The 24,878-nt window shown below is 40.3% G+C and overlaps 2 protein-coding genes across 3 annotated transcripts; both read right to left on the bottom strand.

Annotated features, from left to right (window-relative positions):
- Positions 1-538: 538 nt before the first annotated feature.
- On the bottom strand, positions 539-18,799 carry cercam (cerebral endothelial cell adhesion molecule). 2 transcript variants are annotated; one of them, XM_049739061.1, is made up of 16 exons: positions 18,718-18,799; positions 17,162-17,210; positions 13,882-14,035; positions 11,173-11,265; positions 5,513-5,690; positions 4,601-4,711; positions 4,394-4,511; positions 4,100-4,234; positions 3,820-4,024; positions 3,563-3,682; positions 3,399-3,475; positions 3,162-3,268; positions 2,946-3,078; positions 2,753-2,880; positions 2,439-2,642; positions 539-1,882 (listed from the first exon to the last, which is right to left on the bottom strand). In XM_049739061.1, exons 5-16 carry the CDS (start codon positions 5,626-5,628, stop codon positions 1,648-1,650), a joined length of 1,689 nt encoding a protein of 562 aa, XP_049595018.1. In that variant the 5' UTR covers positions 5,629-5,690; positions 11,173-11,265; positions 13,882-14,035; positions 17,162-17,210; positions 18,718-18,799; the 3' UTR covers positions 539-1,647. The 2 variants fall into 2 exon arrangements, with proteins under 2 accessions (XP_049595018.1, XP_049595017.1); XM_049739060.2 differs by lacking the exons at positions 11,173-11,265; positions 13,882-14,035; positions 17,162-17,210; positions 18,718-18,799 and having other exon boundaries at positions 5,513-7,478.
- On the bottom strand, positions 15,522-23,502 carry urm1 (ubiquitin related modifier 1). Its single transcript, XM_049739250.2, has 5 exons — positions 23,396-23,502; positions 22,678-22,748; positions 18,718-18,799; positions 17,162-17,210; positions 15,522-16,681 (listed from the first exon to the last, which is right to left on the bottom strand). Exons 1-5 carry the CDS (start codon positions 23,428-23,430, stop codon positions 16,613-16,615), a joined length of 306 nt encoding a protein of 101 aa, XP_049595207.1. The 5' UTR covers positions 23,431-23,502; the 3' UTR covers positions 15,522-16,612.
- Positions 23,503-24,878: the final 1,376 nt, after the last annotated feature.

Genomic DNA, 24,878 nt, shown 5'->3' with positions numbered 1-24,878 from the left:
TCACGGTTCGGCAAAGTAGACTTCCGTTGATCATTAATAAGAATAAGTCAATTACCCCCTTGCACAATATGAGTTCACACTCTTTAAGATTATACAATAATATTGTTCATACAAATAATCATTGCGCCAAAAGTGTATTTACCAGCATCGCATAAAAACCTAATGTGTGCCTGAGACCAACTTAAGCCAGTTAACAGTTGTGTGCTCATTGCAGACTGCTAAATATGGTCAGACCAGTTCAAATTTCAGAATTGTTTATAGACCCTGCAGATAAAGTGCTATCGAGTGCAAATGTGTGTCATTGGAGGCAAATTTCACAGATCGCAGTCCTCTGATATCACCTTCCACGAAACCCCCCAAAATGTTTGTTCAATCATTAACACCGAACCGACCAAGTTATTTTCAACATTTTAGATTGGTCAACAGTTTGTAAAAATAATACTCACATGTGTGAACTTACCAACAGTGTGAAAAAATAATTTTCTCATGTCTGATAAGATCGTCCATCTATAACAAAAAGTCACAGTCAGACAATGAGAATGTTTCGATTCCGGATATTTATGATACTGTTGTTGCTTTCTTGTATTGTAACAAAATGCATGATGCAGAGAAGACACTGACAAGTAGAAAAAGTTGTGAGACAACAAATAAATTAAGACATCGAGATGAACAAAGCAATGCAATGCAACGCCAGTTTCATTGACGCGTGTGCGCTGTGATTGCGTTCAAAATCTATTATGGAGCATCGGAAATATTAGTTACTTGAATTGTAACCCCGTCGAGATGAATTTAAAGAGGAAATCAGTGATTCAAATCAAAGCTGAAGTTGGATGACAGGGATAATATTAAAAAATGTCTGATTATGATGCAGTGTCAGATTCGACACATCAGTTTGTGAGGCTCAGGAAAGCTTGCATTTTTAGTTAGGCATCATATAAATTCTGAAAAACAGAATGCAGGTAGAATTATGTTGGGGAGATTATTTGGCTTCGCACACAGAACATACTTGTATCAAGGAAGAGACAGGAAATGCAACTGCCACGTTTAGTCAATAAACTCACAGTGCAGTTTAGCTTCTAGCACACAGACGCCATGTTTAAAAAAATAAAATAAACAGTGCAGTGGAAAAGCAAATATCTATATGCAAAAGTAAGTAAGAAGTTTGTGATGTTACCATACTGAATATGAATCAAATGATACCCTTAACTCCAATGTAGGTAGTAAAATATGAATTTTGCCAAACTGCTTTGTAGCCCGCAAGGAAAACTCGTCGGGCAGCCCTGCAGTGTCCTGTAACATTTTTTTTAAAAATTTACAAAGGTCTTTTTTTTTAATTGTCTTTCAGATAGTGTAGGTGTACCTAATAAAGTGAGTGCACTACTGCTCCAGATACAGTATATGAGGTACATTTAGTTATGAACAAACAAATGAATAGTTTGTCACAATTGCAAAATGTGTTTTTGTGCAACGTGTAAGAAAACCTGTCCCTGATGAACACAAATAAAAAAAATGTCAACCTTACCACCATCATGTCACCATTAACGTGCTTTGCAGGAAAGTCCACCTTAAAACGGCACAGGGTGGTCCACGTGACATGGGGTGGGATTGCGAGAACACTTTGTCCCGACAGTTTTCACCTCTAGCCTCTTAGAGCTCGTCCTTGTAGGAAGCCGACAGCATCTCAGGTGGGGGTACGCCCCCCTTTAGGGTCTTGTGGGAGCCCCTCCAGTCTGTGCGCACCGTGTCGTCATCCCACAGCGTCGACGTTTCGGTGTCGCTCACCCATTGTGGGTCGCCGGCGTAATGGCAGGGCTGCACCAGAAGTGGGCGCGTGCTGAAGGTTTGTAAGTTCCTGTTGGGGAAGTGGGACTTGTAGTCCTCGCTGTGAGGGAAGAAAAATTGAGGGAAATATTAATCCCACATTACAACATAAATGTGGAACTCAGAAGTGCTGTGTTGTCATTGTTCAGTCCTTAGTGGTTAAGTGTAGCGAGTTGAATGAGAATCCCAGAGGCGCTGGCTATAATCCATTTTTCCACACATGTTCGAGAAAATGGACACAGCCAGGCCGTCTGGTGAGTAGGCCTCTCAAGTATTTTACTCCGTGTGTTTTTTGGTATCTCATTCACTCTGCAGCTGGATGGCCAACTATGCGACATGAAGGATATTCTGGGATTGAGATCGCATAAAAATGCAAAAAAAATAAAAAATAAAGCGAGGAACAAAGAACCTAATGAAAACATGTGTAAACGTTTTGCCGTGGGTCATTAAAACAAAGTGAGGGGGAGGAAGACAGCAGCTGGGAAAAGTTAAACACGAATATCCAAAAGTGATTATCATCTAAAGGTGTGTTTTCACAAAAAATAAACAATCCATATTTCCGGGTGCGGCCACACACACAAAAAAAAGAAGGATTGGGGAAGGAATCCAATACGTACTTGGGATGTTTGTCGTACATGATGGGGAGGAATTCGTCGACGGGCAGCATCTTGGAAAGCGGCTCAGCATTGACCAGCTTCTGGGCACCTTGCTGGGAGATGGCGTAAGAGAGAGTCCAGTGGGAATAGTCTGCCACTACCAGATTCTGGACGTCGTCCACCGCTTCTTCTTTTGCCGGGTTCACCTGCTTCCTGCCAAAATATCTGTGGCGGAGCGAAGCAAGACAAGGCAAAATGAACACGTTCTTTATCCATAATCTTCCTGACAAAACAAAATCTCTCGCGTTGAATGAGGTCATTTAAATTTGTCTCACATGAGATCCCAGTCCAGCTCCACCTGGTCCACCTCCTCCATCAACCGCAGGACTCGTCGTTTAAAATTTGCCTGGAAGCGGACGTCGTCCTCCAGCACCAGAGCTTTGTCCAGTTGCAAGTCCACCATCTGGAGAAAACAACTTTAGCCCACAAAGCTCTACAATCTAGACATTTTGATGAAGCTTTTGTTACCTCCTTCCAGATGTAGAAGTGGCTGAGGAAACAGCCCACCTCTCCTTTGGTGAGAGTACGTCCCGAGAACGGGTCGTAATAGCCCGGTAGTAAGTCCACCCCCAGAATCTTGATGTCACTGCTGTTCAGTGCACTACACAAACACACAGATGTAAAGTGGGCGGGGCTTATTGTTCTGTCATCCTTCAAACAGACTTTCTGTAAGAGTGTACTCACTTTCCATCCACAGCGTCAACTACCTTGACGTCGACCTCCAGCTCATTCAGGGAGAACAACATCCTCTGTCTGCGGTCGGGGCGCCGGCGCAAATTAATAAGGTAAATCTAAGGAAGACAAAAATGTTGCGAGGATAAAAATGTGCACAAACACAAAACAATGTAGATGTTTCTATTGCTTTGTGAAAATAAATCAAATAATTCCTATTGTATAAAATTGACAGAGAGTTGTATTTACCTCATCAAATCCCATCAGGTCTCTCTGCTTGGGTAACATGTGGACGTATCGGGAAGGCTTCATTGGAGGGCCGTCAACTGTTCGAAGAACCACAACAGACAAAACACATTGACTGCATTCTTTTATGTGACGTAAAAGAGGAAGAAAACCAAACAAAGACTTACTCATAGACTCCAAGTGAACGTGGACAAAATTGAGACGATCGTCCTCAAGAGTGTGGTGAGGTTTAGCCGGGATATTCAAGTAGCCGTAGCGCTCCTTGTTGCACAGGTACATCTGAATCGCTGTAATCAGTTCATAAATAATTACAAACAGGAAGACCAGAAGTGAAGACTCTTTACAGTGAATCCTAAAAATGTTTACTGATTGAGATGAACTGATACTATTATTGAGGATTGCACAAAGTGGAGCGTTTGCAAACCTGCAGCTCGGCAGGAGAAGGCAAAGACGATGATGTCGTCGTAGGGCCAGGAGTACTCTTTGTGAGGAGGGTAGAAAGCCAGTTTCTTCATTCCCTCTTTCCTTAGATCCAGCAACATGGTGGAGTGCACCATCGGGACGGGGAAGCAGCCCGAGCGGTGACGGTGGCGGGTGGGGAAATACTCTGCTGTCCTTCGATAATAGCCCTAAAAAAATATTAAGGATTTAATTATTATTATTTCATTTATTTTTAAAGAGAGGATGTTGAACTTGCACCTCACCTGTGGTGTTATTCCACACCAGTAATTGGAGTACGCTCCCTGAGAGTCCAGCATGGGAGCTATGACCGACTTGTTCTCAGCTATCAGCAGGTTGAGTGCGTTAGGGTTGGTAAGGATGTTATCGGTGTCTGCATACTAAAACAAAAATGTCATTTGATTCACACTTGTGTTTTGGAATATATAAAAAAAAAAAAAAACCTCTGTATAACCAAAATCTCCATTGATGAGAAATTTTGACAGTGCAATAAATAAGATAGATCCGCTATTTGGGTTTAAGTAAATTGTATTCCGTACCAGGATGTAGTCCGCCCAGCGTTTCCTGGCAAAGTTAAGTGCTGCTTGCTTTAGCTTCATCACGTACTCGTATCTGGTGTTAGGCCAGTGTTTGGGACCCATCTCTCCCGCGTAGGACCTGAAATGAGGTATTGAGATTCACATTTCTAGGAAAATAAAAAAATAAAACACACAGAGATAGTCAAAGATTTCAAAATGAAGGCTTACACAGGTTGCTCCATGGGTCTCCACTCCACATAATGGTAAAATTTCTGCATGACGGTGAGCCACTCTTTGAGGATGGCTGTGGTGTTATCTGCATTGTGATCTGTGGCAGCCCTGAGGAGCACACAAAATACAGGTTTGAAAAAAAAAAACACACAGTCAATATGGACAAGTGAGAAGGAACATGCTGGCTGCAGAAAATTGTTCAGAAAGAGAAATCACAAAAGCCGTCACCGCAATGCTGAAAGCAAATCTACTGAACTGAGGCCTAAAACAAAAGTTAACATGGCAGCGATTCCAAGTCCTTCCCTGTGGTTAGCTCCATCCAACTCGCACACCCAAATCAGCAGACTGCTTCTTTCCTCCTTGCCAACAATTGAGTCATGAGCTCAATGTGACACATATGCGCATACTTCTCCGTGCATTTTCAATTTGTGGATGTCCTAAGGCTATTCACCCAAAGACTCACAACCTAAACCTCAGAACAGTGAGGCAGACCACGAGTCCATTGTGATAGCCCAGGATCAATTTCCAGACTGCTTGACCCCACTTGGGTCACAGGCGTGCTCGGGTCTATCTCACCTGACTTTGGGGGAGACATAATCCAGAATGGACAGAAAATTCTATTGCAAAAGAAAAATTTGATTTTTAATTTAAAAAGTACTTGACTACAAAGACATGATCCCTTCTGCAAATATGAATCCAAAAGGCATTTGCTAAAAAGAAATGGCACCACATTCAGGTCTGACAACTTTAAAAAAAAAAAGACCCATATTGGGCGTCGAACCTAAGTTTGACAAAGATGACAGAAGTGAAATTTGAGTGAACATGGGGCTGGTAGCAAGGAAGCTGCAAGGAGAATAAAACTTTGTGACTTTAATACCGTGATTTAAAGGCCAAAATGAATTCACCCACCACACCGAGATGCGATCTTTGGGGTAGTCGAGCCTCTCCAAAGCTCCAAGGTAGTAAGGCAGGGAGTGAGCGGCGTTCCTGGCTATGATGGCGATCACCACCGTCGGAAGCTGCATTCGCGACTCCTCGGGAGATCTCTCCTCGGAGAAGTAGCATCGGGAAGGGCACAATAACACACCTAAAACACAAACAACGTAGCGGAGCAACATGGCGAAACAAGCTCCGAATGTGCCGCTTCTCCTTCGTTTTCTTCTGGAAGGAAAGAAGGAAGGAGGAGTGCAGGCAGCTGCCGGACGCGTCAGCAGTCCAAGTTACCACAAGGAAGAGGAAAAAAAGAAAAGAGGGCATTCCCAAGTTTCCAAGCCCCTTTCCCTTTTCCAGCGTACAAGTTAGAACATTTCCCCTCTTCTCGGTTTACAAGTTCCGCCTATGTAACAACTAATCCCATGTCACCAAACTGAGACACGTACCGCTAGGATTGAATCAAAAAAACTAATGTCATATTTTCCTGTGACAATAAAAAGTATTATGTTAAGTACATATTCGGGTACAGCAAGTTCTATTCTTTAAAAACTTTAATATTGCAACGTGGAAAAAAAATGTACCGAAAAGCCGGAGTCATAATCGCAGTTTCAAGGATTGGCCACTGGGAGGCGCCGTTTGACCAATTAAAAATCCCCATTTTCCCATTGCAGCGGCAAATCGGTCCCGATTTACGACTCTTCGAGATTACGTCACATGGCAAAAAAAAAGCACGCTCATCTTTGCCAGGAACCCCGCTCACGCCCTATCTTACTACCTCGTATTTATTTGTATTCTATAAAATATATTTATATTAATTTAGCTCGTAGTTCTACGTAATGTAGTTAAATGCACGATTGCTTTGTATGCTTAAAATATTTAACTGGGAATGATAATAAACAGATTGATGCAAACACTTGGCCTATTTTTCCAAGCATTGTATTACAACTTTTCTCTCCTAATATGAAAACTTTTATCTCAATATTGTAACTCAGTGTCAAAATTACAATCCTTCTTGGATTTTTTGGGGGGACATAATTCTTGTATCATGAAAATCGTTTCTTGCTTACTATTCTATGGTTTCTCCTCATGATATTGTAATTTTATATCATGATATTACAACCTTATTAAGAAAAACGACATTGAATATTACAACTTGTTTCTTTTAACATATGAGCTTTCTATTTTTCAATATTGTAACTTTATTCTCACAATATTGCCACATTTAGCACTTAAAATTGTGACTTTATTCTTGCAATATTATAACATTTTCTTTTAGAATTAACTTTATTGGGCCTTTATCATCTAACTTCATTATACATTTTTCTTGAATAATATTTTCTTGCTGTGATATTTTGACCTGTAATATATGACAACTTGATTCTTTAAACCTGATGTCTTTTTTTTCTTAATTGTATCATTGTCCTCCATATCAAAAATATAATGAATTAAGACTCTGTTGGCGGGCTCCAAGCATAAGCCCGGGCAACCACGGCTGACAATAGCAGCGTTGGGCATTAAAAAGGTCATTTGTGTGGACAGGTCAGGGGTTGAGGGTCAAAACTCTCCTTTTCATGACACCCCGAGTGTCGCCACGCTCACACACCAGCACACACACGCGCACACACACGTATGTCAGGAGGGCCACTTTCCCAGCGTTCGGTGGCTGCGAGCGAGCTGGGAGAGTTCAACCTCGGGTGCGCTAACTTTTCACAGCGAGGTCAAGGGTGGCGTTGGCGTTAATGCGCGGGGGTGTGTGAATGCAGGGCATAAGGAAAAGGAAAAAGTTAGAGAAAGCATTCAAGACAAAAAGAAATTCATCATTGTTTGGCTAAAGAAAATGTATACAGACTCATTTGACCGTACCTGACATGTTTAAAGGGAGAGTTCAGCTAAATTAGACACATTACACACAAAACAATTTGCAGATTGGGTTGAATTAGAGAAGAAAAAACTTGACAATCGAACTTGATCAAAGGTTTTATATTTTTTATTTATTTATTATTTTTTCAAGAAATATGAAATTGGAATGAAAATCTAATAAAGTTTTATATTAATGTAATTGTTGGAATTTTTTAAGTGTACTGATATCACTTTTCAGTTCTTATTGTTTGACTTAATATGAAATATTAGCAATTAAAGTGGTTTATTGTTACAATATAGTTAGTTTGAAAACAATACAATTTTATGCCGTTAAGTTTTATCATTACATTGATTCCTTAATTTTCATTTCTTACGACTTGTTTTCTCTCACTATTTTCACATTAGTAAAAAAGAATTAAAAAGTTTTCATTTTATTTTTTATTGTATTATGACTTGACTCTTACAAAGTAATATAATTTACCCCCTTTGATGATTTAAAATGGAAACTTTTAACAACCAATCACAGCGCAGCTTGCCAATGTCACATGACTAAGAAAACAAGGTCGTTACCTGAGCACTGAGCAACGACTAATAGGAGCACATAGAATATATTATATAAGATAGCACCTTTTTTTTTTCTATAGTAACATCTTTTAGGTTATAATATTGGAACTTTGACCCACCCCTCGACCCCCGTCCTTTACGCGCCCCTACTTCTGATTGTGCTATGTTTTGCGTGACCTTACCAGCTCACCATACGATGGCTATCTATACACCTTCTTTGTATAGCTTAAAATGTGTCTCTTGTGTGTGCTCAGATCAGCTGCGCATGGGCGTCCGAGATCCATGACATTCTCCCGAGCTTCCGGGACCTTTATTGCCGCGGCGATAATCAATAGCGTTCCCACTGAGACGTCTTTTTGGCCGGGGCGGGTCAATAGCTGTCACTCAGGGTCTGAGCCGAGGCACGTACCCTCTTACTCAGCAGCTATGGAGCGTTTGCTCTGTCTACTATGGCTACACCCACTCCCCAATGGACCACTGATTCCACGCATCACAGTAGTTTGCACAATTCAAAGAATCACCGACTGCGTGGGTGTATTTTATAAGGACTTATCCAATTTAGCCATGTGCATCATCATGATGCTCTTGTTGTGGTGTGCCAAAAGCAATTCAAGCTACTATAAAAATGCAAACACATTAAAAACAGGTGGTGGCCCTATTTAATGTTTTATGTTCAAATCCTTGTAAAGTCAATCTAAAGATTTGTTGCTGAATCCATTATACTGTACATGCTTTAAGATTGGTTAGAGTTGCTGACAACATGGAAGCACAGCACTTCTTTGAACTACTTTTCAATGTTAGCTGTTAGCTGGCGGCTAACTGGTGGTTTACTGTGGATATATTTTATTAGCTCAAACATGTAGGGATGTGTAGGCGCTAGAAAGTTGGAAGGCAAAGTCGCATCTTTTTTTCAGCAGGCTGGGTTATCACGTCATACTATTTGAGAGTGATGACAACGGCTTGAATTTTCACAATTTTGAAGCCTCATTTCATATACTTGACTATTTTTTTTATATACTGGGCGATAGCAATTTAATTGAATTTAAAATGCATTGAAAATACTTGAAGGCCTGCATATTATTCATGATGAAATGGCCTGAAACGATTCATGTAGCTAAGTTTAGCATAAATAAATAAATTGCAGATGAAGATATAAACTTGATGTATAGGGGAGCAGCTTTACATTACCGCTGTTACTCCCCGGATGACGCTGTCCATCCGCCCTGGTTGCCAGGCAACAGTGCAGCCAATGTCATGGCATGCGAGCTGGGGGGAGGAAGGAAGGTGTGTTTGTATGGGTGCTGTGGATGATTGGGGGCGTGAAGTGGGGAGGAAGGGGAGTGAGGTTGGAGGAAAGAGTCACTTTTAATCCTTTAATGTGAGACATTATACCATGAGCTGATTCTTCCTGGATTTATTTGGCAGACACCAGATGCCGCTTTCCTGCTTTCCAGTACGTCTTTTTATATTTAATACAGATGGTTTTAATTGTGAGACTATTGTGTAAATTTCATTAGTGTTTTTTTTTTATTGGTCAGCAGGGCTGTTACATTTGAGACCTGTGGACTCTGCCTAGCAACAACAAAAATGTTGCTTTATATAAGTGTTTGTCGAAGCAATCGTTGAATTATTTGTAAATCAAATTTATATTCAAACAAATAAACATAGAATAAGGTGGATTAAATAAAGTTAAAACTTATTTTTTAAATCGTATACTTTTTAATGTACTGGATACTTTTCAAGTACAGGACCAGTTTGTCAGCTGCTTAAGAAAAATAAACACGCCTCTTTTTGCATCAGGACAAAAACAGGTTGTAACTGTAATTATCTCAGTTCAATGACACTATTGTTCACACATGAGCATTAAATAGTTTAATTACTGAGCCCTTTTGAACTCTGTTGCTAACCAAAACAGCAGTGTGTAAATAGCTCTCGTAAATAGCCTTGAAGATGATGTGGACGATATAACGAGCTTAGTTCTGTTTCTCTTCTACTTTTTCCTGACGTGCAGGGAACCATGTTTTTATGACACAACAGTACTAACCACAAAAATCAGTGCACCGAGAGGGTATTTAACGCTTCACGCAGATTACCCCACTGTTAGCACAACCTCATAGTCAGCAGTAGGATGGAGATGCCTTCACCCGATTGAGGTTCGGCCCAAGAATTCCCATGCGGCTTTTGTCCCCTCTCTTTCCCTTCTATCCCTCCACGGGATGGTTTGATAGCCCACCCTGCCGACTGGGCCTCCCTCTCCCCTGCCAAGCCTTTTAGCCAGCGGGTTAAACATTGATTTGTGAATGGGGAGAGGCACAGTGGTCCCCGCGTGGAGCCCAGCAGTCCCCTACTGCTTCTGTGTGTACACACACACATGGCCACTATACACCACCAAGAGCATCGGTTACCATAAAAGGCGCTCAGCCAAAAGGCCTTCATTCAACAATGCTGGACGTGCCGGACTGAGCCCTCACATTTTCTTTGTCACTGTTGCTATTTAGACAAAGATATTTGATTGTTTTAATCTCATTACTTTGAGCCAAATAGGCACAGTGAATGAAGAAAAAAAAATACTATTAGGGTGAAAAATATTTGTGTTGAATTTACTCCATTTTATTTGATCAAGTAGTTGCATAAGATAAAAATCATCTGGATACAGCTACATCTAATTAAAAATATAAATCTGAGGAAAGATGATTTTTATTTTCTGCAACCACTTGATGAAATAAAATTTAGTAAATTCAATACGTCACTTTTTTTTCAGCAAACTATGACTACTAGCTAATAAACATTAAAGTTGTAATTTAGAAAAAAAAGTTTTAATTCTATGACAATAAAGTTGTGATGTAGAAAATAAGCCTAAATGTGCAAATATTGTGGAATGTTGTGAGAAAAAAGTTATAATTTTAATGAACAAAGTTGTGCTTACACAAAATTTAAATTTTAAATTTGGGAGGGAAAAAGTTATAATTTTACCAGTACTGTACAGACCTATATAATATTACAAGGGAAAAAAATAAAGAGAAAAAAAATTTAAAGAGAAGAAATTCACAACTTAATATAAGACTGAAATTCTCTGAAATGACTTTGCGATAAAGCAGCAGATGCTTTGGCGCGTTCTTCCCAACGTGACGTTTAAAGTAACCACGAGGTGAAAGCTCTCAAAACCCCAGCGGCAAAGAGGTGAGAGTGAAAGTGGAAGCCTCTTGACTTACTGGGTTCTCCCGCCTCAGGAGGAGTCGCCGCATGAAAAGGGCAAAGCGAGGAAGTGGAGGACGCGCGGTTTGCTTTTCACCACTTTTTGCAACCTGCAAGAAAAGAGCAATGAATGAGTGACTGGCTGGATGAATGAGAGGTGGGTTGAAGCTGAAGAGGGGCTCTGGCCCCGTGGATCAGCAGAGGTTAACTCGGTTTCTTCACAGAGATGAAAAGGGGGAGGATGAGGAGGGGGTGGATTGAGCTTTAAAGAGGAGGACCCCCTGCGCCCAGGGCGGGATCAGTCAGGATGATTTATTAGAGACACAAGAGAGAGGAGAGAAGAAGAAGTAAAAGGGACGGGGGGAGTTTGTACGCATCAAACAAACGCTGCAGCGTTAGAAAGTGCTGAGACACTTTATTAAGTACACTCGCACATTTAAGGGCGAAAAAAGCCTTGAGCCACATCTAGCAAAACTGCAGCCAAATTTTGCAGCATTTTTTTTTTAAAAAATTTATGAACCTCAAAAACATGGCGTAATTATCAAAAGCATCGGATTGACAAAGACAGGAAAGAGGTTTGATTAAAAGACAGCGTGTGGATATTTTGAAATGCTGTTGGCAGTGATTTACAGCAGCCATGCATGTTGGCGACAGAGTCTCTCAACACTTCACTTATAGCCACAGTTATATATGAAAATTAGATTTTTGGTTAATGTCATGGCTTTTTTTTTTATTTGACTTCCGCTTGAAACTTTTGTTATCAACAGCACAAGTACGACTAGTATTACATTTAATACATTTGCATTTAATATTTTCAAAAATGTTTTAGAACATTTATTTAGGTAATTTTTTTATATTTAAGTTGAAATTTTCCTATGTTTAATATTTATGTTCAAATTATGTAAAATGTTAGTGGCTTAGAATAATGTTACGCATTTTAGCAACCGCAACCTCTCCCTTGTTTTCGGTGAACATTTGGACCTACTACACTATTTTTTTTTCAGTATAGATTATTATATTGGTAATTGAAGAGCTAATTATTTCCTTTGGTGGCACTTAGAGTAAAAAGTAAGGATGGGCGAGTACTAATACCAGGTATCGTATCGGTCCGATACTGGAATTATATGAAGGTATCAGGTACTCGCGGAGGCTGCCGATACCAGCCACCGTGACTGAAGGCAAAAAGAAAAATGTCTAACATAGAGTAAGTCCTCCTCACCTGTAGTTGGCGCTAAACTGTGTCAGTTTGACATGTGCAAATCATCAAATGCTTTACAAAGAACGTCATAATTTATCATTGTGTAAAATTAATTTTTATATATCAAGAGTACTGGAGGTCGTGAGTACGCAAGTGTGAATACTCAAACTAGGAATTTTCAAAACACCTCCGAGCCCAAATGATGCTGCACAATAATAATAAACACATTGTCAAATTCTCTGACAGCTGCACACGTGGCGCAATCATCCATAAGGACAAAGTTGCTCAATTTGACAACACGTCTTCTGTCACCTCCCATAATGCACTTGTTCTTTAGCCAACAAGGAGCCCTGCTTAATACACAAATCTCCTCTCTTCTCTGCAGAATGGCTGCACATGGCGCTTGAAGGCACCACTTTATGTGGCAAGTGCCTGGCTGCAAGAGGCACACTGACACGTCATGCAGTGCGGGCCGCCGAGTAAACACTGTCGGGATTGTAATCTCTCTGATTTGAAAAAAAAAAAAAAAGAATTAAAGAGGGATGAGCAAAGGGGGCGAGAAGAAAAAACGGTTGTTGTGTCTTTAAGAGGAGCTGCTGGTTTCTCATCGCAGCTGTTGGCTGGCGTGCGTGTGTGTCACAGAGGACAGCCGAGATTCATGACTTAAGCAGTACAATGGACATTTATCACCCCGTGGTGTTATTCAAATTCAGTACCAAGCGAGGAGGCTCTCCGCGCTCCTCCCTGCGCCTTGCGTCGGTTTTTTTTTTTTTTTGCCCCTTCTTTCTCCCCCACTCACTCTCTCCCCCACTCTCGCTCTCTCTCTCTCTGGTATTGTTGAAGCAAGAAAAAGGCAGCGGGGCACACCGACACGCACCCAGTCACAGCTCGACACCCACGAGGAAAGGATGGCGTGGAAGGGGAAAAAAGGGGAGGGGGCATTTTGCAAGGACGAAGCTGCACCTTTTTTTTTTTTTTTGCTTTTTCTGGGCGACATTCGAACGCAACGACGCACGAGGGGCACTTGAACGCAGCAGGGAAGTGAAGCAACGACGCGCTCAAAAAAGAGGGAGCTAAGAGTGTGATATTTCATTTGTGAAGACGTTTTGGGGTTACAATCCCGAAGACACCTGCAGCGGCGCGTTTCTCCTTTAAACGGGGAAGGATTTTTTCCCCCCCTTTGGCCTTCTTCTTCCAATGGGAAAGCCTTTGTGCGTCTGGAAGTGAACCAATGACAGGTGCACAAATGGCGTCCTCGAAATGGACTTTATTAATCTTTTAGGGGAAATGAAAATGCTCATTTCGATTGCACGTTAAGGGATGTGTTTTTATTTTATTTTAAGCGGCAAATGCTGCTCCAGAAATGTGCATTGACTTAAAGCTAACTTAGTTTTGCAAAAAGTCCTATGTTTTCTAATGACAGCAAAAATGTTTAGTGTCCTGACTAGTGTGAGTGGGTGAGAATATGCAGATTAGGGGAAACCTCGTCGAAAAGCTACCTATTAAATGATATTTGAAGCATCGTTACCTTCCCGTGAGGACAAGTGAGGTCTTTTAGCGGCTGATTGTCCAAACGCAATTCTTGCGTCCACTCCAGTACGACCACCAAGAATTGTGTATGGACATCTGTTGCTGCAGACTCGCATTCATCACGTCACGTCGAGGCCTTTCCTTTAGTGTCACTGCAGGTAAGAAAGAGGAGGAGGAAGAAAAAAAGGTGGGAAATGTGTTATTTTGTTGGTTTGGACAAGGGGTGACAATTTAACGAACGGGCACAGGTCTCGTGATGCGTTCAGGGAGGGAGGGGGGGGGGACGTCTTGGGCCGCCCCCCGATTGGTATTTACACTTTGTCGAACATCTAATCAAGGCTGTTTGCTTTAAATGGCAAATATTGAGCGGGGGGGCGTCGATGTATCGACTTTGGTTTGGCAAATAGTAGAAAAGCAGTAAGTTGAGTGCTGACAGGCCGCCCTGCGAGCAACAGTGACGCACATTCAGCACCAAATGAACACCCCCACTAATCTCACCATGCACCGTCCTGCAAAATTAGCAAAAAAAAAAGCTTACATGTTTATAAAACATATTGACCATAGGGCACGCAATAGTTGCAATTCGTTACGCTGAGATGTGTTTAAATGTTTTAAACAGCGTAGGCCTGACGAAACATGATTTAGCAATAGGCTATATTTGTATTTATTTGAATGCATCATTGTTACTCCAAATAATGACAACTGGGAAAAAATAAAATGCTATAAACCTGGGAGATAATTTCTTGTATAAAATATTTGTAATTTTGTTTATCTGGAGCACACACGCACACACACACTAAATTATTTTAGGATTTAATTCAAACGTCAATCACAATCGTGCAAAAACGATTCACAGAAACCTTTGCATGTGAGTAAAAATGTTTTGTTTTGTGTGTCTTGCTTATGGAAAATGTTGCTTTATGCACACACAAAAAAAGCAATCAGGTTTTAAACTACATTGATTTGTTTTACCTTATTTAACACTGGAAGTAAAAAAATAATAATTTAAACTGTATTAATCTATGCCTGGCATGTGCTTTATATATATATTTCCTGATAGATCGACAGAAGAAACTTAATGCATGCCAATCATCCACGTTGAGTGTGCATGCATGCATGCTGCACTCCAAATGCATGCTAGCAAATTAACAAATCATAATTTTAACAATGCTTCACTCTTAAGGAATTAAGTACAGTAAAACGGGAAATGACTGCCCCCTTTGGAAAAAAACAAACATCTTTAAAATGATCTCTTTAGTTTCCAATGAGGCCCTCGCGCACTCATTTGCATTTCCTTTTCAGCTTATTCTCGGATGCTAACTCGTTGTAAAATAGGAACTCACAGGCAAGATTTTTTTTTCTGCAAAAAAAAGGGGGGGGGGGGGGTCGCCAGGAGCGCTCGTAGAAGAGGGCAGCCCGAGGCGACACCTCGACCTCCCGCAGTCATCCTGGAACACACACACGCGTAAACACAGACGAGCGCGCACGCGCGGACACACACTCACACAAACACACGTGTCTTGGATGGTTCCGCAACAGGCCTTGAGCAAGCTAAAAATGTCCCTCAAGTGACCATAAAATAACAGCATGTACAATTAATAACAGGAAAAAACTGTGTGAAATAAAACACAAAAACAGTTTTCAGAGAAATTAATTTATTTAGAAAATAAAGCATTTGACAAGGCCTTACAAGTAAACACACTGAGCACTATTGTGGTGCTGTTTTGTTACTAAAGGGGACTGTAAATAACGAAAAATAAAGTTTTTAATTTGGCAACTAAAGAAGTTTTACATTTTAAAAATTAGGATGGAAAAAGTGGCTATAAATATTGTGTTCAAGCTGGTTTTACTGAGGTAAAATGACAACTCGAATTATATTAAACACTGGTGGAAAAACTATGAGGGAGACTCAATATTGTTATGAGAATGTTATGGCCTGAATTAAAAACAAAATTGAAATAAAGCTAATATGATAGAGTTTTCACTTTCTGGGAACCACAAAATGATGTTTAAATGACGATGAGTTTGTGATTTGTAAAATTTTATTCTAGTACCAAAAAAAATACATTTGACATGATTTGAAACTATTGGGGACTCAAATTATGTTTTTGTTTATTTATTGATAAATGCCACCTTGTCATAATGGCAAAAACTGCATTCCTGTTTACATTTACCAGAATTTAAAAAATAAACTACAATGGACAAAAGTAGGGGAAAATAACCAACAATGGGGGGCATAATTCAATTGGTAAATGGCACCCTTGTAATAATATCAGTACCATTTCTCCTGCTAATCAATAAATGTTATTTCATGATTTAATTTAATTGGTAAATGGCAAACTAACAACAAAAATAGCATTCCTCCTGCTATTAATTCATTCTAAAACAAATTCATTTTATTTGTGCACTTTTAAAAATATTAGCACGTTTATATTAAAACCGAGGGAAAATATAATGGGTAGAAATAAAGCACCACATGGTGATGTGAGAATAATTTTGTATGGCACAGTGTCCACCTGTGAGAACCTTCTGCCAGACAAAAAAAGAAGAAACAGTCCTCCAAGATTCCTATCAGAAAGCTTGGTAGCCATTTCTGAGATCCCCTCAGGCTCCTAAGGACCATCCATCACCTCGGCGGTCTGATGCAACGTCCAATGGGATTCAGCTTTGTTGGGATGTGAATGAGGAAAGCAGGATATAATGTGTCCATGAATGCGTCTGTGTGTATTCTATCCTCCATGCAAAGTGGAAATAAACACGACGTTGTCTCGCTCTTGCAGGCGGTAGTCCAACTCGCCCTGGAGGCCCCGCAACACAACACAGTAAATATCCTTGTGTCAATACAAACATATTGCCCATGAATGGGACTTGTGCACACAGAATCCTCTAAGAGGAGTGTGTGTGTGTCTACAAGGTCAGGCATCAAATGCGGTTGACCTAGAGGGATCACAATGAAAGCCTTCCGCCGGTGTACAGATTAGCCTTTGTGCTCATCTTCTAATTGTGACACGCAAGCATACTGTGAGGCACCACGCATGGCACAAAATGGAGGCCGGGTGCCCGCAATACTCCTCGACAACAAACAAAATGTATGATGTATTTGTTGTTTAAATGTTTTCAGATTTTTTTCTAAATAAAAGTTACTCTGAAGTTGTTTTTTGGTATCACAACAAATGCTTTGGCAGAGCCACATATGGCCCACGGGCCGTAGCTTTAGCCCCCTTTGCTCTGTAGAACAACCAGATGTGAAGAAAGGCTACAAATTTGGCAGTGCTCACCATTAGCTCCCAGTCTGCATCGTTGATCAGCACCAAGATCCCAGGTCTCCTATAATGGCCGTGGTGGTGGAGGAAGGAGGGGGGCAGGGAAGGGGTAATGAATCACACAGGTAAAGCGGGGGATCATAATATACTTCAATATGTGCAAAAGCCTAACTATAAAATGTAAACTAGCTATTTGAATACAAGATGGATGGGAGCATTTTTTAAATTTTACATATATGTAAAAACCAAAAAAACAACATTTTCTCACATTATTTTACAAATATTTAATACTTCTTTTCTTCTAAAGCTATTGGAGATTTTTTAAATTATTTTTATAGTGTAAATATCTTAAATACTTAATAATGTGATTTTTTTTATTATAAGCATGTAAAGATGTAACCAATTTTCCACATTGAGAATAATGAAGAATATGTGTGGACAAAAACCCAATTAAAAATATACTTTTTTTTAAGATGGTGAATAAAAAAAATAAACCTGGAACAATATTAGAGAAATGCAAGACAAAGACAACACCCTTCATCCCACCACTCAACACTCACGGGCACCTCAGGAGCCCCTTGCATTGCATGTGTGTGGTCTTTTTTTTTTTTTTTTTTTTGTGGAGTGTAAACACGGGATATACAGCAGAAGCAGGAAACACAATTGAGCACAGCGGTACTGTTACCATCATATAAAAAAAAAATATATATATATATATATATATATATATATATATATATATATATATATATATATATATATATATATAGTTGTCATCATATGTATTATATATCATTATAATATACATATATGTATATTATCATTTTATATATACACACATATATATATATATATATATATATATATATATATATATATATATATATATATATATATATATATATATATATATATATATATATATATATGCACACTTTTATATATGCATATATATATATAATTTTATGTTTATATTCATAATATTTATCTTTATATTTATATTGCAACATTATGGTAGAGAGTTCCATGTCAGTCTCAGTTTCCCAATTCTATTTCTTAAATGAAATTTAATGGAAGAAGGTAAACATAGAGATTATGAAGGGAATCAAAATGTCAGTTGAAATTAATGGAGAGCCAGAAGCATCACATACATCCTGATGAGGCTTTTAAACTAGTGTGGGAGGGAGAGGATGGGAGGGGGAAGGTTAACGGTAATGATGGACACATGACACACACACACACACACACATACACACACACACAGTTCATCTGTGTGCGTCATATGTGTCGATATGACATTAAAGTACAGAAGAACAACAACGACTGTAAAATGATCACAAAACGATAGAGGTCATAAAAACGCCTTGATGAAAGGAGACAATACACACGCCTACGACTAACGGAGCAGGTTTATAGGTGTGCTCGCTCTGTTCCGTGGTCAGGTGATGCTATAAATAGTGGTCCGCAAAGGCACGCCGTAAAACTCAGACGGATCTGCAGCCAGCGCTCTCTAATGACGCTACGTATCCTTACCGGCTTTTGAGAAACAGTACAATGACAACACAACTCACACAGAGTCGCCCTGGACAAAGAGCTCAGGCCGCTCCTTGAGCAGGTTGTGTCGGATCCACACCAGCAGCTGCTTCATATCCCCTGCAAAAAAAAAAAAAAAAAAAGGCAGACAACAGAGGTCAGGGGTGAGAGGTCAAGGTGCGTGCTTTCCAGCCCCCTGGTCGATGTGACGCGACGGGACGGAGGCACCAGGCGGGACGTGGCCGCATGTATATGTATGAGTTCATGTGTTGGCGTTGAGGGGGGGGAAGGGAGGGGAAGGCTAATGTCAATGGCCAAGGGTGACATTGATCACCTTGCTCAGACTAGAATAGAATAGATGAGGCTTTAGTAGTCCCGCAGTGGAGAGATTTTGGTTTTACGGCAGCTAAGTGGACAGCGGCAGCACATAAGAATAATCAAGAATTACACAGCTGATAATATCAACGTACGTATTTACAACATCAGGGAGACTGAGAAGAAGAAGAGCAGATGTTTGTGTGGCAACTGCACTTGATGAAGAAGCAAGGACAACATTTGAAAGCAAGCACACATCATACCAGTGTACAGATGTTTACGCAAGCTTGATTGTTTTCTTCGTTAGAGTCAAAGGCGTCCGGGATTGAACGCCATCGTGGCTGGCATTGAATGAGCACGACCTCATCTGCGGCGACGCTGACCCCGTCGACAAAGGGATAAGCCGCGCTCAGACCGGGCGACAATGAGCACTTTTAGGATAAATGCAAGCAATCCCCCCCCCCACCCCGCTAAACGCCATCGCCCAATGAATATATTAGCTTTATGTTAAATGTGTGTGTTTTCTTAGACAAAATGATTACACTCGTGTACAAGTGCAAGATCTGAGTAGATCTTGTCACACCACACAATTCTTATGCGAGGATTTTTTTCTTTCGACCAAAACTAATATTAGGAGAAAATATGATTGAAAAGAAACATGTTTGTCATGCATATAATTGCATGATGGGGTAGATCGAATGCATTCGGGAACTAAATTTGGCCCTTGGGCCGTAGGTTGCCCACCGCTATTTGAAACCCTGTCACAAGCTCATCCAAATAATGGCAAGAGAGGATAAAAAAAGAAGAGCGGGGAAAAGAGAAGAGGTGGCGCGAAGGTATGACGAGGTGAAGCGAGGTAGGGTGAAGGTATCAGTCGATTTGTGCTGTGACGCAGCAGCAATGGAAGGCAACACAATACGGAAATAAATTGGTTTCAAATGATTAACAAGAACAAATAAAATCTTTGAAATATCATAAAAAAAATGCAATTTATTTCTTCCTTTTTTATGACAACTATCTGTCCATATAGATTAAATGTTCCTCTTCAGAAAAGAAAATCAACACAATTAAAGCTTGCATCAGTGTAAATAAAAACAAAATAAAATTGTGAATAAAAAATGGAGCAAATATGATTTGCAGCGCTACCTGTCAAGTGTCACGTGTGTGTGTGCGTGCGTGTGTGTGGGAGAGAGTGTCAGTGCGAGTGTGTGTGTTTGCGAATGTACCTACGCGAGTAATGTTCATTTTCACTGCAGTGCTATAAGGCAGACGTATAACAATGCGAGTGTTTTGGGGCCCAAACACACACACACACACACAGACACACACACATACACACAGTAAACAAAATATTAGAGACAGCTCAGTACAATATGATGCATTCCCCTTCTATGAAACATATTGTTCAATTAAACAGTCTTGGAAAAAAAATTTGGTAGCGCTCACTAGATTGTGCAAGTGTACCTAAAGACACACACACACGCGCACACACACACATACACACACACACACCTGCAGGGCTAAAAACAGAAGTAATCAGTAGAAAAGTCATAACTCCTTTGCAGTCCGACCCCTTCTCCTTTTTCTTCACTTTCTCCGCTATCGACTGTTTGTGCTTTTCTCCATCATTACCTCTCGGCCCCCATTTTGCTTTTCATCTACCCCCCCACCTTCCTCCCAATAAAACCTGCTCTCCTCCTCCAGGAAGACACGGCCATCATTCAAACTGTGCCCTAAAATAGAAACAAGCCATGGAGAGGGGGGCGGGGGGGTGTTTTTAATGGCGTTGCCGTTAATGGCTGCTAGTTCAGATTAAACCCGAAAAGGCAGCCTAATGTAGAGTAAATATATGTGGTGTCGTTCTGACGAAAGGTGAGTACAGAGGGGGAGAACACGGATGTCGCCATCGTCGCCGGGAATGAGCGCTGATAAAACAAAATGGACATGAGTAAAGGGGAGAAAGTGCGTCACGTCCTTGCCGTGCATCATGGGAGTTCGCCGCCGCGTGGGTGCCGGGAAGGAGAAGCGAGGGGAGGGAAAAGGCGCCATTTTGATGGAGATTCAAAACCGCCAATGCTGGTTTTTTTTATTCTTTTCATATGACCGGCCAATCACTGCCAGTGCTGTCTATTTTTCTTTTAGGGGGGGGCTTTCTTTGACCGATTATGACGGTCGTGTGACTACGAGGGGGGGGTACGAGTGATCCATCTTTTGACTGATGTAAAAACGACGAGACCCCCAGACCATTGGGGGTTTTCGCTTGTGTGCGTGCGTAGGAGAGAGGAGAGTGGGGGCGGGGTCTTTCAGTCGAGGGTCATCAATCACCGGCTGGGGTCACAGAGAAATAAGAAGGATTCAGAAGCAATTATATTTGCCCTAACCCACCCCGCCCCTTCAAACCCCACTCCGCCAACACACACACACACACACACACAACAATAATTAAAATTATATGGAAGAAACTGGATGTTAAAATGAGCATTTGAGTGAAAAGTTTATTTATTTCTGTAAATCAATTAAAAAAAAATAAGTAGGGTATTTGTGGGCTTTAGTATAAAAATCGAAATGACACAAACTAAAAATCATATTTTACTCAATGTGTTTTTGAATTGAACTAGTTATTGAGATACGAAATCCCATATTTGGGTCATATATTACACACACATGTATAAATGCACACGGGTGGTGTGGCGTGGTGCACTAAGGTTATATCGTCTTAAACATTCTCTTCTCTGGTCAACTTTTGTGTCGTCGTCACCGTGGTAACTCTAGCGTCACGGCCGCTCGTCCTTTGTTTGGTCCAAAACCAATATGACACTTATTTCTCCCGCGTTCATTCCAACCTGCGTGGAAACTAACATTTAACCCTGCAGCTAATGAGCAAGGTCCTGACTTTAATCTTAGGAAATTCCCTTCCGTAGATTTTTTTTCCGTCTTTTGTTTTCCTCTAGAAATGAGCATGGACAAAAAAAAAAAATGAAATAAGAGGACTAGGAGGATGAACCCTAATTCCACTCTTGTAAAGCCCCAGAAGCCCTTTGAGTCTCCTTTACTGCCTTTTTTACTGCCTCCGTTCACACTCTGGCACTACTCGTCAGGGACAATAGGACGAAGAAAGAGAGAGCCATATAAGGGCAAGATGGATATGGGAAATATATACCCGACGCTTTATAGCTTATGTATGTTTAAGATGAGTAACACACTGACATAAAAATGTAGAGGCCGAGTATGCTTACACCTTCATCACGTTGGCCTTTTTAACCCAATGCGGCTGTGATTGGCTGACGTTGCCTCTCGCCCTCAGTCGACTGGGAAAGGCTCCATGCAGTCTTGTAATCAGGGTTTGCCATTAACACCTTCATACTTGCTATATGCTAGTAAATCTCAACTGCAAGTCCAATTAGCCACTATGCATCGTCACGGGGGACTTGGGTATTTTCTCATTTTTCTGGGATATTTTTCAAAATTTCCCTCCGTCCTATATAGGAACCATTTCATAAATGTTTATCAGTGTTTTCTGAAATTATTTTTAGGTTTGTAAAATATTTTTTTAGAAATTCTACTTCCGTCAGTGCCTGCATGGATAAATCCCCTTAATAATGTTTATTATTATTAATAATAACAATCTTGACTTGTCCTATGAAGACAACAAATAATAAATGTTTGTGTGGAGAGACACTCACAAGGTTCTTCATGGCTTGGAAGAGTGACATGATGTTCTTTCACACCACCAAAAAGAAGCTCTGCTCCTCCACTGGAAAAGAAAAAGAAACATTAGATTTTTCTGTCATAAAAACTATCCATATTCAAAGTAAATATGAATACGGTAGATTGACGAAATACACATTCAAGCAATGGATAAAAAAAAACAAAAACACTGAAAAATAGTATTTCTCTTATACATTTATTATTTCACCACGAAGAGTCCACAAAAAAGTATTGCAAACAAATTTACTCACCATTTAAGATGATAAGTATAGAAAAATAATCCAGGTTGAAAGAGCACGTTATTTATGACGGCAAGAATCATTTTATTCGTCTCCGCATTTGAGAAAACTAAACTTCTAAATACACACAAATATGCAGTTCGTCTGTCATTACCGTGCCAGTATATTATAAATCACAAGATTATCGTATTTACACACCTATTTATCTTTCAAACCGGTGAAGAAGCTCTAATCAGGCGCAAGTCAGGTTGACGGAAACAGCTCGAGGCTACAAACACAGCTAATTTATAGCTAGCTTCTCCAACGCTTTACGTCTTATTAAACTACACAGAAGACTAACTATGAAACAATAACTACTGGAACTATCGCGTGGTGTCGCATCCTCCCACTAAATAAATTCTGGGGTACGTTTGGAGACACAATAAGCAGTCACGAAGGGTTTTGAAAGACCTACCCAAACTCCAGATGTATAGCTATGGGTGCAGCCATCTTGTCGGCAAATGCAGGAAGTGACGTGTATTGCGCGCGGAAGGGAGCAGGAGGGCGGGAGGCGTTGTGGGGCGTGACGTAATGAGCCCACGTCTATTTCCGTTTTACGAAACAACGAATGGTTTTAGGATTTTATTATCTTAAAAAAAAATCTTAATTTAATTAAACATGATTAAAAATATTTGGGAAGATAAATATGTACAAAATTTTAAAAAATATTTTCGAACAAATATAATTAGTTTAATGCATTATTATTTTAAAATAAGTCAATAATTTATAAATAAATATAGTTTAGTTGTTTATTTAAATGTTAAACAATCATATAATTCTAATATTTAGACTTCTACTATTATTGTCAGCAAAAACAACATACAGTACTTTGTTTTCTATAAATTATTCTATGAAATTAATCAAAAATTAGTTGGTGTGGAACTTTTTCAATAGTCAAGTATGACATGGCTGTGTGAATCCACATCTGCGTCTTTATATAGATGCTCAGTCATACTGGTGACAGTTCTGGAGCCAGTATAGAGGATATAGTGGGGTACAAAGTGGGTGTGCATGCATATGTGTGTGTCTGTGCTAAAGGGTCAGTCAGAGGTTTGAATTGCAAATCGTTCTGCCTTCTGTTGGCGTCCAAGCCTTCGCAGTCTCTTTCCTCCCCTGTATTCATGTGTTAATGAGGAGTCAGTGCAGGGCCACATAGATAGATCGACCAGAGGCCTTGCGAGGGCCAGGGGGGCCAGGGGGAGGACATGTGAGGCATCAGGCGGGAAATTGAGAGGAGCCTGATGACAACGTCGGTGGTGGTTTTAGTAATAAAGACGTGATAAGTATCTGTGTTATGTCTTATATTCATATAAGCTTCACGGTTATGGGGTGAGTCATCCAGAAAAGGATGACCCCCTGCGGCCCTCAACAACTGCTATGGGTGCCACCTTACATTTGTTAAACTGCCATGAGGTTCATGAACAAATGGATCTACTTTCTCTTTTTAGCTAATGAGATACTCTGCTCAGTTAACTGGGAATCAAACATATTTGAGTACTGTACATTCATATAAACTAGTTAGTGTTCTATCATTGTTAGCATGTTTTAAATTATTTATTGAGTTTGTGTTTTTTGAAAGGTGAGAGAGCGAGAAAGAGAGAGAGAAGCTTTTGGTTTTATTCTGTGCCATAGTGGTGGGCAACATAGAGCGTGTGGGCCATATACGGCCCAACATGCAGCTCCAAAAATCCATTATATGCCAAACACATTTGATAATTTGGTTCCTCAAAATTATTCAGGAACTTAATAGAGCAGAAATGGCCTCTGAGAAGGCAAAATTTCCCAATGCCTTCTGTAGACAGACGTCAAAAGTCACTACCACGGCTGCTCGGGTCACACATGATCACATGACAATGACCAACACAATGGATTAGCAATAAAAGGGGATAGGGGGGGTA

The sequence above is a fragment of the Syngnathus scovelli genome, chromosome 13 (assembly GCF_024217435.2).
Source record: "Syngnathus scovelli strain Florida chromosome 13, RoL_Ssco_1.2, whole genome shotgun sequence".
Taxonomy (NCBI): domain Eukaryota; kingdom Metazoa; phylum Chordata; class Actinopteri; order Syngnathiformes; family Syngnathidae; genus Syngnathus; species Syngnathus scovelli.
Note: the sequence above shows the minus strand (reverse complement) of the source record. Positions and strands in the feature narration are given on the sequence as shown.

Excerpts from the sequence above, each read along its gene's own strand:
- cercam (XM_049739060.2), bottom strand. The coding sequence starts at position 5,721 with ATGTTGCTCCGCTACGTTGTTTGTGTTTTAGGTGTGTTATTGTGCCCT. Across the intron at positions 4,235-4,393 it reads GCTGGGCGGACTACATCCTG|TATGCAGACACCGATAACAT; the intron begins GTACGGAATACA and ends TTTTTGTTTTAG. Across the intron at positions 2,881-2,945 it reads ACTTCTACATCTGGAAGGAG|ATGGTGGACTTGCAACTGGA; the intron begins GTAACAAAAGCT and ends TGTTTTCTCCAG.
- urm1 (XM_049739250.2), bottom strand. The coding sequence starts at position 23,430 with ATGGCTGCACCCATAGCTATACATCTGGAGTTTGG. Across the intron at positions 17,211-18,717 it reads TTTGTCCAGGGCGACTCTGT|GAGACCTGGGATCTTGGTGC; the intron begins GTGAGTTGTGTT and ends CGGCCATTATAG. Across the intron at positions 16,682-17,161 it reads ATGCAGACTGGGAGCTAATG|GGCGAGTTGGACTACCGCCT; the intron begins GTGAGCACTGCC and ends CGGGGCCTCCAG.